Source organism: Lutjanus erythropterus, chromosome 15 (genome assembly GCF_056507025.1).
Source record: "Lutjanus erythropterus isolate fLutEry1 chromosome 15, fLutEry1.hap2, whole genome shotgun sequence".
Taxonomy (NCBI): Eukaryota; Metazoa; Chordata; class Actinopteri; order Lutjaniformes; family Lutjanidae; genus Lutjanus; species Lutjanus erythropterus.
Window position 1 is genome coordinate 36,535,648 of NC_139331.1, and position 12,450 is coordinate 36,548,097.

Sequence of the window (12,450 nt, forward strand, 5' to 3'; positions counted from 1 at the left end):
TCCTCCAAACTCCACAACTTTTCTGCAAATTGAACCAATCATCTTTGCTCCCCACGAGTTCTTCCAATCACAGCAGTCCCCCGTGAAAATGTCTCAATGTTTGTTCTCTTATTCACTTTTTGTTTGCATTTTTCTATTTTTTCTCAACTGAAGAGAACACAAGGTTTGTCACTGTTGCTGACATTCATCAATGCTCCGTCCCCCTTTACTTTATATTTTTGGCTTGTTTTTTTTTAAACTGAGTTTGTGCTCCAAAAAGATTTTGTCTGTTGGTGAAATACACCCCATCACTTTATTCAGTGTTGAGCTGCTGAGATTCGGTGCGTCGTACCTGGAGAATGGCGACCTCGTTCCTCAGCTGGCTCTCCTGTTTGGTGGGAAACCTCATTTTGTCGATGATTTTGATCGCCACGTCTCTGCCCGTCTTTCTGTGTTTACCTGCAGAGGATGGTGGAGGAGGGATACAGTTTGATCTCTTTATTAGTCTGTGATTCAGCCGACTTAATACAGGGATACATAATGACATGGACAAATGCACCAATCCACATTTTCAGGCAGACAGATTTAGATTTAGCAGGGCGAAATGTTCCAATCAGGCTCTGTTTTGTCACAGTTTTGAACTACAGGTGCTGCCAACGCAGGTGTGTTTTGTGTCACATGACTCACCTCCGTAAACGATCCCAAACTGTCCAGATCCGAGGACCTCGTCTGCAAAGATCTGATACACTGAACTGATATCCTGGATGAGCAGCAGAGAGAAAGAAAGTTCAATAAAGATGATTTACTGTCGAGGAAATAAACTGGTTTTCTGACGCTGCCATGATGACCTTTATTTCACTTCATCCTTTTTTTTTATCAGTGGGTTCCACAATTATTAATGATTTTTGACTTTTAGGATAAACAATATACAAACTAAAGGAAAAGATGAATAATACATTCTGTATGCCTTCAAGAACTGATCTCATTTATTATTCTGTTCTAGTTTGTTGAGTTTTTCAAGCTGTAAAAATAAACGTAGTCGTAGTTCTCTGTCACTCAGCTGAGCTTCACATTTTCACTAAACCAAAATAATTCAGGATTTTTGTTGTGCATTCTCACAAAGTTGCACGCAGGTCGTCATATAAAGTACAAATATTTTTAGGGAGTTCCCTGCATACAAACACAGTAACCATACAGTCTGTTGCTCAACAGAGACCTGATGTTGAACCCCTTAAGTTTTATATCAGAAATGTAAAGTGTGGGTCTCCAGCCTTATGAAACTGCATATGTTGCGCAATTTGCATAATTAGCAAAAAATTAGCAAAGTCTCTAAATTGACTGGAACTGGAATTTGTTCACTTCTCATCTGAACGGCCATTTTGAATTTTAAAAACATCCGAGATGAATTCAGGCTCTTCAGTAATCCTTCAAAACCACACAAATATTGTCCAAATCAGCCAAGCAGTTGTTGAATATTGTCCATATGGATTTTATTATGCTAATTATTTCTATTTATGCAAATTGCCCAACATATGCAAGTTAGCATTTCATAATGCTGGGAACCCATACTTTACATTTCTGACATAAAACTTTAGAGTAATAAACATTTCCAGGTTCTTGTAACTATAGAACACGTCAGTGTGTTAAACCGAGAACATATTAACACGGTTCTGTTACAGAACAGAACAGAACAGGATAAGTGTGACATGTTAATCAGCAATAATTAAAACACAATAGATGTTAACTTTTATTTTAGCATGCTAACATGCTATGCAAGTGTGCTAATGACACACGGTTGGTGTGTATATTGTTAGCTAGTCTGTAAAGTCTGTAAATCTTGAAAACCTGTTATTATTTAGGTGTTTCAGTTTTTACATCAGTTCTTTAGCAGACTGAAGGTTTTTGTTTTTATTCTTTTGTACATTTATGTAATTATTATAATTACATAAATTTGTTACATTTATTATTGTAATTATTTTTATATATATTATTTTTATACTGTAAAGTATATTTCTAACTTTTATATTTAAAAACAAACATGTAATAAATGAATTAAATTAAATTGGAGTTGGGGAAAAGCCTCATGGTGCAGATATCAAAGCCTGTGGACTTTATTCTTGTTGATTTCTTGAACTATATGTTAAGAAAATGTTTCTTTCTCACAACCAGTTTTACTGTAAATATTAAAATGTGTTTATTCAGTCACATCTGAGTGACGTTTGTGTGTTTTTTGACTCTGTGACAGAAAATCTACTTAAACTCAGAATTTATCTAAAGACACTGAAAATGATGTTTCTCACTTTTCAAAAAGAAAAGTAATTCAGTTTAACATATGAGACGTTTATCATAACCGCAGTGAATAATTGTTACACAATAATATAAAATGAGTGATAACTCACCACGTTTTCTTGGATCTGGGAGTTGGACACTGATATGCTGATGGAGAGTTCCTCTGAGGAGACACAAGACAAAAACACATTATGTAAATGTACAAACACACGTGTGAACCGACAACAGCAGAGACGTGTGAGGTTTTATTTTTCTAACCTTTAAATCATTAAAATCTCATTTCCTACACTTCCTTCTTTGTTAAAGTGAGATGACGGCGGAGATTTCCAGCTGAGATCAAACCAACAGATTTGTTTGTTCAACGTGTGATGAAAGAAAAAGGATGTTTGTTGTTTTTTTTTATCTCCAAATCATTTTCCAGATTTCATTAAAAAAATGTCTAATTATGTATACATGTGCATATGAAGGAAACTCTGACAAACTGCTGCTAATGTTAATTCAGCCTGACGTTAAAAAGCCGAGGGCGCGTCCTGTGCGTTTCCACTGATGAGCTGATATTGATTTCAGATCGCTGCTCAGGGTTTGATCAGGTCATGCCTCTGCGATCGATAGCAGCAGTCTGCTGCAGGAAGGCAGCCTGTTGATATCCGGGCCGTCAGCTCGGTCATTATTCACAGAGTTTATGTAACTTTATCAACAGAAATGTAAAGTTCTGAAGTTCAAATTCTTAAAGAGCAGAAACTTAACTGACCTTGATACAGGCATTAATTTATTAATATTTTTTGTATATGATCATATTTTAGTGTAAACCTTTTTTTTTCCCTGTTGATATTGTTTGCTGTAAATGCAACACTTCCTCCAGCTCTTTCACATTAAAAGGAGCGCAATCCATTCCCAACCCTGCAAGGCTTTTACTTTGAAAAAAGGTGCAGGAAGTGTTTAATTTACATGAGCTGAATGGGACTAGCACTTGTTCTCTGTCTTTGTGAGAGTTAGATGAGAAGATTTATATCAGTCACACATCATTAAATACAGACAGTGAGTGGAAATGGTTAGCCTAGCTTAGCATAAAGACTGGAACAGAAGGAAGCAGCTAGCAGGTTTTCTATTGCTGTATTCAGTTGAATACAGTATAGAGACACAAAATGTAATGTTCAAACTGATGAACTTAATTGTTTTTTTTTATTTTTTTAAATTTATACTCATTCTGAATTTGATGCTTTTAAAAAAGTTGGTTCAGGATCAACAAAAGACTGTGAAAGTTATGGAACGCTCCAGAAACAGCTGTTTGGAACGTTCCACAGGTAAACAGGTGAGTTGGTAACAGGTGACAGGATCATGACTGGGTATTAAAGGGGCGTCCTGGAAAGACTCAGTGGTTCATGAGTATGGATGAAAATATCTTGTCTTTTTTCTGTATTCAGCTGAATAAAGGTGGAAAAGAGTTTGTATTGTGTTTTTCTGTACATTTTACACAACATCCCAACATCGCAATACTGTACTGATGTTCATTAAATACTGGACAGAAACAGAAGTAGGAACGCATCAGAACACGCTGACTGTGAACGCAGCATCAGTGTTTGTGTGATCAGTCAGACGTAACTTTATTGACATGATTAAATCTGTTAGAGCTCCAGTGTGTTTTAATGTTTGAGTGCTTCCATGTTTTTTGATTTAATGTTATTCTTGTTATGAATTATTACAGTGTCACAGGTTCACTGTCTGTCTGTTTGTCATTTAGACAATCAGAAAAACAAAAAGCCTCTTCGTTACATCATCTGTCCATTAACTTATTGATGCGTGTCGCTGTAATTTCATTACAAAACAAAACGTCTATTTTTGGACGGAGACCAAAGCTTGACGTTAATTACTCAACAGGTGGAAAACACAGCTGACGGCGACTGTTTTATAATAATGAAGGTCTTCCATAATATTTTTTTTTTTGAAAGCTCCATTTAGGCATTTAGCGCTGCAGGGTCTCATTTTAGGATGAAACTTCAGACAAAAAGGCACTTTAACCTGAGATGAATCAGGGCAGAAAATCCTCTGAAATCCCTTCAATCACGTTAAAATGTCAGCAGGCGGGCGTGTGTGTGTGTCTGTGTGTGTGTGTGTGTGTGTGTGTGTGTGTCTGAGTGTGTGTGTGTGTGTGTGTGTGTGTGTGTGTGTGTGTGTGTGTGTGTGTAGGTGGAGGTGGCGAGGTTGTGTAACAGTCGTCTCCTAAAACAATATTTTGGAAGCTCTTCACAGACGAATCCACTCATCCATTAAAACACATCAGAGTCTGATCTGATCTGAGAAATGACTCCATTACTGTGTCAAAGGGTCAAAGACGTCTTCTTCCTACTGAGCGTTCAACAAAATCTGCCTTTTGTTAAAGGGACACTTCAACCCAAACATACAAATCTGTAATTTCCCCTGGCCTCTACTTCTGTTTATCCATCTAGATTTTTTCAGCGTGAGTTTTGGAGATTTCAGTCCCAGAGATGTCTTTACAATTTATTTATCAGCTTTGTTAAATACTCGATTCTGATTGGTCAATTACATCATGTTAAGGTCTGTTATTTTACTATAACAAACTGTTGCTATGAAGAACAGACCGTTGCTATGGACACAGCTATGGATGAGCATTAAAATCATTGTCAAATCACTAAAAATCATTTTAAAATGTATATTTTGTGTCAAAGGATTGGACTTTTTTTGGTACGTAACCAGGTAACAGGCAGGATAATGCACTGGGACAAAACCATATTTTAAGGGGTTCCATCTTTCTTGTTTTACGTCTTGAACATTATTTTTAATTTTGTTACTTCTCATATAGTGTTTTTCGTTTGTTCCAAAGAGCCATGAGAGAACATGAAAGTGGACATTTTGGCGTCTACTCACTGTGGTCCTTCCCCTGTCCGGGCCCGGTGCCGACGCTGGCCTTGGGCGTGACGGGCATCATCGCCTGTCGGATGGCTTTCTCCCAGCTCTGGCCCACGTCCCGCCCCACGCCGGACGCTGCCAGCACGGGGTTGTGGTACAGGCCGCTGTTGTCCTCGCCGACATAGTACACCATGTTGGCCGTGATCACCTCGAAACAGTGAGGGTTGCTGCCCTGCGGCAGGCTGCCGAAGTCCTGCGCCGGCTCCACCTGGAGGATCTCGGACAGGGGGATCTCCTGGAGTTTGATCGGATAAAAAAAAAAGATAGAAAATTTAGATTGTTGAGGGCTACGCCACGAACCAAAGTCAGTGACTCAGAAAGGTGTGTTCTCTTTTAGCCTGGCTAGATCACCATGGTAACTGATGCTGAGCTCATAACCTGGTCAGGAGGTGATCGAGCTCAGAGTCTTGGATTAAATCAGCTGTAAAAAGTGACGCTCTTTAACTGATTCTTTACCTGATCAGGTTCTTTATCAGTGATATAGATTCTCCGTTTTTTTTAAATATAGACGTCAACTCCGTCAGATTTTCAAGATTTCAAGATTTTCTCATCTTGTTATGTTTTTTCTGTCTTGTTACATGTTTTACGTTGTTTTTTGTCTTGTTATACGTTTTTGTGTTTTTATGACTTTTTGTCTTGTCGGGCCTTTTACATTGTTTTTCATCCTGTTACATCTTTTTCATCTTGGTGCACCTTTTGTGTGTCTTATGTCTTTTTTGTCTTGTTACTTCTTTTATGTTATTTTTCACCCCATCATACCTTACTCATCATATGTCTTTTACGCCGACTTTTGTCTTGCTATGTCTCTTTTGTCTTATGTCTGTCCTGTGATGTCCTCTCATGGATCCACCAGTGAATCATCTTTTCTATGAGTTATTGTTTCGTCCATTTAGGATGAAATCGGTCTTGATGTTGGAAGGCGGCGCACAATGATGCAAAACAATCAATAATAATTTCATAAATGCTTTAAAACTGAAGTAACAAGCCTGTTTTGAAGTGTGAGGAGTAGAAGTACAGATGTTTGTGTTCAAATGTAGTTGTCAGAAAAATAAACACTTAAGCAAAGTACAGATACCTGAAAAATCTACTCAAGTACAGTAACAAAGTATTTGTACTTAGTTACTTCCCACCTCTGCCCTCCTGTTGGACGTACCTCCACTTTCAGCTCAGAAACTCAAACCTCTGCTCTGGTAAAACTCCTCCTCTCTTCAGATTCTGCTGACCTGTTTGTCTGTTTGTCAGAACCATTTTCAGAGTCACTTCAGCCAATAAGAACCATCCACGGGGTCTTGAAATGATCCACGGGACACAGTTTCAGCTCCATCCATCCCAACACCTCTCCTCTGTCTGCTGAACTCTGAGACGCTCTTTGGGTTTCAGTGTTTGAAACTTCCCTTCCTTCCTTCTCTGGCAGAGTGCTCCCAAAAAAAAACCCCACCCCACCCTCCACAGACCCTGCCAGATCAAACATATAAAGGAGAACGATCGGCCCAGCGGTGTCTTCATGCCCCTCGGTGTCATATGAACGTTTTGTGTTCTGCCAAGTTCACCCTCCCCTCCCTCCTCACCCCCCCCTCTCCAACCACAGCCTCCGATCAGCATCTATTCATCCGGCCGCTCTGATTAAAAGGCAGGACGTGCCTCGGCCGCTTTGGGCACGAGGCAGCGTGGCGACGGGCCAGAGAGACGGCGGGGAAGCGACCCGAGGTCCCAAAAAGCACCACAAAACTCCCCCTCATGCCTCACTCCCCCCACCCCTCCCACAGCCCGCTCTCTCGCTCTCTCTTCAAAGGAAGGTCTCTGCAGCGCTTTGTGGTAAAGGGCAACAGGTCGCTGGCAGACATGAGATGAAAGGAGGAGCATGAGAGAGGAAAATGATCGAGAACGAAAAGAGCTGCAGCTGGACTGACACGAACTCATTCTATCTATTCTATTCAAGGAAACAAATTTTCCTTCGAGGAAATCCAAAATTGGGCCAAAAAAGTTGGAAAGTCAGAGAAAATCTTTGCCAGTATTTAGTATTTAAAATGCAAACAAAATTTGCAATAATATGATGGCATCAAAATCTGCATTTTTGGGGAATATTTCAGCTGCAGATTTATTGCACCAGAGCATATTTATGACAGCAGGACAGTGATAGTCACCAGACTCATCCTTTAACAGGTAAATGCCAGGTATACCTGGTTCCAAAAATGATCCCTGAGAGACACCAAAGGTTAGGGCTACAGGGGAGGAAAAACTTGCTAATAATAATACATGTACATACTTTCAGACATGAGATGAAAAGAGGTGGAATATGAGAGAAGAAAATGATCGAGAATGAAAAGAGCTGCAGCTGAACTGACCTGAACTCATCTGAGATCATTTTGAGAAATTCAAAATTGGACCAAAAAAGTTGGAGAGTCAGAAAAATTTTGCCGCCTGAGTTTCTGAGTTCAACCTTTAATGTTTGAAACAGAAAATCCAGGTTTTGTTATTAGATGCAGTATATTAAATTAACTATAGCTCTTTGGACATACGGACCAATTCACTGACACAAAAACTCATCTGTCACTTTGTCTTTTTCCTTCTTCTCTTCCTCCCTGCTGAGGCACAGCGTGAGTGTCTGATCTGGAGTCAGTAGGATTTGGGTAGAAATAAATTATTTAAATCAATGTGGATTTTAGAATATGAAATTGTCTATAACATTCATTTAATTTCCATGTCAAATAGGTCAACCAGCAACAAAAAATTCAACACTTCAAAAGTTATTTACAATTTTCTACAAGTTCATTTAGTAATTGTTTTTATCCAAAGTGTTGTAAGTCTGAGAGAAGAATCAAGTCAGGAGAGAAAAGCATGAAGCAAAGTTCAAGTCTGATAGGACGGAGGTGCCTACAGGCAGTCACTCAAGAGCAAAGCAGTCCAATTCTGTGGGAAAACTGTGGACCTGGCAACCCACGGCCACACAGACCGCCATCGCCTGTTAGCTACAGATACGTCCAGGCAACTGAAGTTTACTCAGCCTTTTCAAACAGCTAATGAGATCCTTACAGAAGAACCACAAACACGAAAGGTGGACTATGAAAAAACAAAACAGCAACAAAACTTGAGAAGCGACTGGAAACGGAGTTTAAGAGTCTAGACTTGAACACATCTAAGGATGTAATGTGCTGCGGTGTGAGCCACCAGCTGCCTCAACCATCCGAGGAGTGTAGCTCGTTTCTCATCTGAAACGATGCCTTCAGGAAACACCACATCACAATTCATGGGAAAAGTGGACAACACAAATGTCACAGTTAAGGAAGCCTGTGTTAGTTATAGTAAACTGCCTTTTCTGTATGGTTTTTTTACATAAGTTTACATTTGGGCCACCAAAAGTGGACTTTGGCCACCAAGATTATGGGTTTATGGGTGCTTAAAAAGTTAGTCATTCAACAGAAAATAAGTTTCAGTTATTTTTTGGGCCTTATTTCTCACATATTTCATAGGATGGCATTGGGTTTAGGCTGTACTTTATATTTATTTATTTAGTCATTGTCAGTTCAAGTTCCCCCCAAGTTCTGTCCCTGTTACTGAAAATTCCTACTGTTTGGTACATAGAGGGAAGCTTGTTAAAAAAAAAAAAAAAAGTCAGGCTGTAATCGGGTTCGGGATGAAATATGCTAATGAGGGTTGGGTTCAGGTCAGTTTCAGACAGAATTTTGTCTCGGCAGGCTCAACTTTTCAGGCACAATTAAAGCACTAGAGCTGATGCAACACTTTATATGATGCGTTCACTGCCCCGAGCTCTGACAGTATACAGCCCCCAGCTGTGACGGATGAAGCTGTGACTGTGAATCTGGCTGCATTTGTGGTTGAATGTGTGATTGTATCGACTTGGCTACAGACGCTGTACTCTGACTGCTCTTCATTATTATTATTTTTACTTTCTCTTTTGATCTGTACTTATTTCTGTCCTTGTTCTGCAGCAACACCCATATTTCCCCTCTGGGGATCAATAAATGCTGATCTTATCTTACCGCTTCTATTAACAGCACAAGAACACATTTTTAATCCACACAGGATCTGAACCTGTGGTGCTTCTTGTTTATAAGGCTTGGCAGAGATATCTTCACTTTATTTTATAATTATCTTGTTTGTCAGACGTGACTGATTGGCTCCTGTCTTCATTAAAGAGTCCAGCCTGCTACAGGACTGGATAATAACACAGCTCAGCCTTCCTTTATGGATCAGAGGGGATGTAAAACTTATTTTAAGAGAACGCAAAAGTAGTTCTGAACTTTTATATCCTTGTAAATCATTTACTTTGTTTCACACTGTTGGTTTGGACGACAATAAATCTGTTGACTTTTTACATTTTCCTACTTTTTGATTTTACTGACTGAACAATATCAGATCTTAGAAATATGTATCAAACATCACACAGGCTGCAGAAAAAATGTCATCACATGCATCACAACTGTCCTACATGATTGAAATGTTGATCTAATTATGACATTTTAAGAGTTTTTCATATTTTTCTTTTCTAAATTTAAAGAGATTAAAGCTGACTGCAAACGCACCCTGACCTGACGAGAATAATCTGGTTATAATTAGACACGTGCGTTGCGTGTTAATAACGTCTCATGAATGTGACTGTATGAACCTGACTCCCTGCAGTCTGCTCCTCCTCGCGTCGCTGCTTTGTTTGGCCGAGCAGCTGAAACCAGATCTGAGCCGACTTGGTCTCCTACCTTGTAAAACTTGGCTCCACTTTCATTCTGAAACAGAGTCAGACTCTTGCTGTCCAGCCGCCAGTAATGTCTCTTTCTCTGCAAAGACAGAAAGAAAGCTCATCAGGATACAAACTTTTATTTCAATATATACACATTCTGTAGATTTGAGCCACTTCATGCTTCTACTTCACTACATCTCAGAAGAAAATATTGTACTTACTACTCCGATATAGTTATAGTTAAGGTTTTATATACAAAACGCATGGTCAGTTTATAAAATATGACCCTTTGTTATAGATTTAACAACCCAAAAAGTAGTTAAAAGTGGCTCCCCCACAATTAGATGAAACATTAAAGGGATAGTTTGTATTTTTTTGAGGTGGGATCTCACAGCCTTTTCTAATGGGAAACCACTGTTATATGAGTCAGATTTCACTCTGTCCAAACCAACCAAACTCCATTGTCAAAATCAGCCATTTTAGCTCACAGAATGCAAGAGTTGCTGGTCTACTTTTGCCTCAATCTGTTAGTTAGTTTGTATTAATGTGTGACTTCTGTGAATCCAAACTAACCTTTTAAATCACCGAAGTCACACCAAACTAACAGATAGAGGCGGCAGTAGACCAGCAACTCCCATGTCCTGTGAGGTAAAATGACTGATTTTGTCTATGGAGTTTGGTTGAGCAAGAAAGAGTGATATTTAGCTTATATGACAGCAGTTTTCTGGATAGAAACCACCGTCTGACAGCACACAAGAAAAAATATTCTACATATAGCGTAAACTTAAACCGATTTAGATTTTTTTTAAGGGTGATTGTCCACAGCAGTACATTGTTTAGCTTAATGCTAATACTCCTCTCTGCATCTCCACACTGGAGGCGTGTTGACCGCCATCTACTGTAGGTATATCAATAAGTACCTCATCAAATAATCCAAACTATCCCTTTAATGCATCAATAATAATGATTCAGTAATATAAAACTAGCAGGAGACTTGCATTAAATCAAACCCTGTTTTTTCAGGGTCTGCATCATTACACTCATTGAATGGCTCTGTATAGTAGTCCTGATGGTTAGTGGCGGAGTCCGCCATTCCCACCCTGGATTTAAAGTGCCTACAGAAGCAGAGGGGATTTTGTGTGTTTTCTCACCAGGTTATCTCGGCTGGTGTAGTGGACCATCCAGCCCTCTTTGACCACGGTGGAGCTTTTCCTCTTGGTGTGTTTGATGGACTGAACCACACGCATCAGAGGGATGTTGCTGCTCGTCGACGGGCTGCACGTCAACAAATAAACACAAAGACAAATGCAAACATTTTAGGAAATGCATCTGAAATGATTAAGAATGCAGTCATCTTTCTGACTTAAATGGACAGTTGAGTTATAGACATTTTTTCACAGCAGCCATTTAACATTTTACAGAAGAACAAGAACTAACCTAACCCCTAACCTCTACCAGACAACCTGAAACAATAGTTGAATGTAGCTGCTTTGTAGTCACCAACATTTTCATCATCATGGAAATCCAGAGGTTCAGCTCACCTGATGGCTCTGAGCGTCTCGTCGTCCTTCTCGCTGTCCGTGCAGGGACCCTCGATGAAGAAGAGCTTGTCGTCGGGGGTGGACAGCTCCTCCTGCTCGTCCATGCTGTGACCGCCGTCACTGTTGGCGTCGCAGTTGTCCACCTCCATCGTCGCCTCGTCCAGACTGGGACTGGCCGGTTCTGCAGAGACACACAGTCAAGAGTCTGAGGATAAGATTTTTAACTAACAGACTTTAGACATTTTATAAAAACTAAAATTTTCAGTTGTAGTTCCTCTAACGGCCACTAGGTGCTGGCTGCAAAAACCAAACTGAAAACTGCATTGAAGTGAACAGGAAAAACCTCAGAATCTCTCTAGAAATAATAAATGAAAACAAACTTAATTTAAATCACACTTTTATAAACAGAGTGTGGCGCTTCAGAACAAAACAAAACGGGAAGGAAAATAAAATACAAATATAAAATCTAGACACATTTTGCTTTTTCAGTTTTGGTTTTTAGGGGCTTATTTCACTCCCTCTAATGTGACTTTTCTCTGATGATGATTTAAAAAATAATTATCTCATTTTTGCAAAGTTCAGAAAATTTAAAATAGAGCTGTATTGGGTTGCCGAACTGCTGCAGCTCGCACCTTCGACAAACAGTTTGCAGAAGAGTTTGAAGAGAAGAAAACAGCTGTTTTCTGAACGCAATCAGATATTTCCCCCCTGTTCAGAGAGGGAGAGAGAGAGAGGAGAGGAGAAGAGAAAAACAAAACACTGCCCTGCATCTGATTTTCTTCAACCCACTATTGGTCGATCTCTAGTAAATACACATTACAGTGAGTTACAGGTGTGTTGTGTGTCACAGTAACAGTGAAACCCAGTTGAACAAACTCACCTCCATTGAAGTCGACCTCTCCCAGGCAGTCGCGAGGTACTTTGGCCGCACATCTCTTATGGCAGTTAAATTTACAATCTAGAGTGGAAGAGATGCAAATAATTTAAAGAAAATAAAACCTAAAAAACATACATTCA

General features: G+C 39.5%; 1 protein-coding gene across 1 annotated transcript in view; it reads right to left on the bottom strand.

The window, feature by feature from the left end:
* The window catches only part of LOC146314864 (serine/threonine-protein kinase D3-like), a 47,394-nt gene that overhangs the window by 4,425 nt on the left and 30,519 nt on the right, over window positions 1–12,450 (bottom strand). Inside the window, exons 7-14 of the mRNA XM_084737237.1 lie at window positions 12,314–12,391; window positions 11,434–11,614; window positions 11,044–11,167; window positions 9,912–9,989; window positions 5,155–5,431; window positions 2,379–2,431; window positions 667–739; window positions 332–438 (exon numbers count right to left, since the gene is read on the bottom strand). Coding sequence (XP_084593363.1) covers window positions 332–438; window positions 667–739; window positions 2,379–2,431; window positions 5,155–5,431; window positions 9,912–9,989; window positions 11,044–11,167; window positions 11,434–11,614; window positions 12,314–12,391 — 971 coding nt within the window. The remainder of the gene's footprint in view (window positions 1–331; window positions 439–666; window positions 740–2,378; window positions 2,432–5,154; window positions 5,432–9,911; window positions 9,990–11,043; window positions 11,168–11,433; window positions 11,615–12,313; window positions 12,392–12,450) is intronic.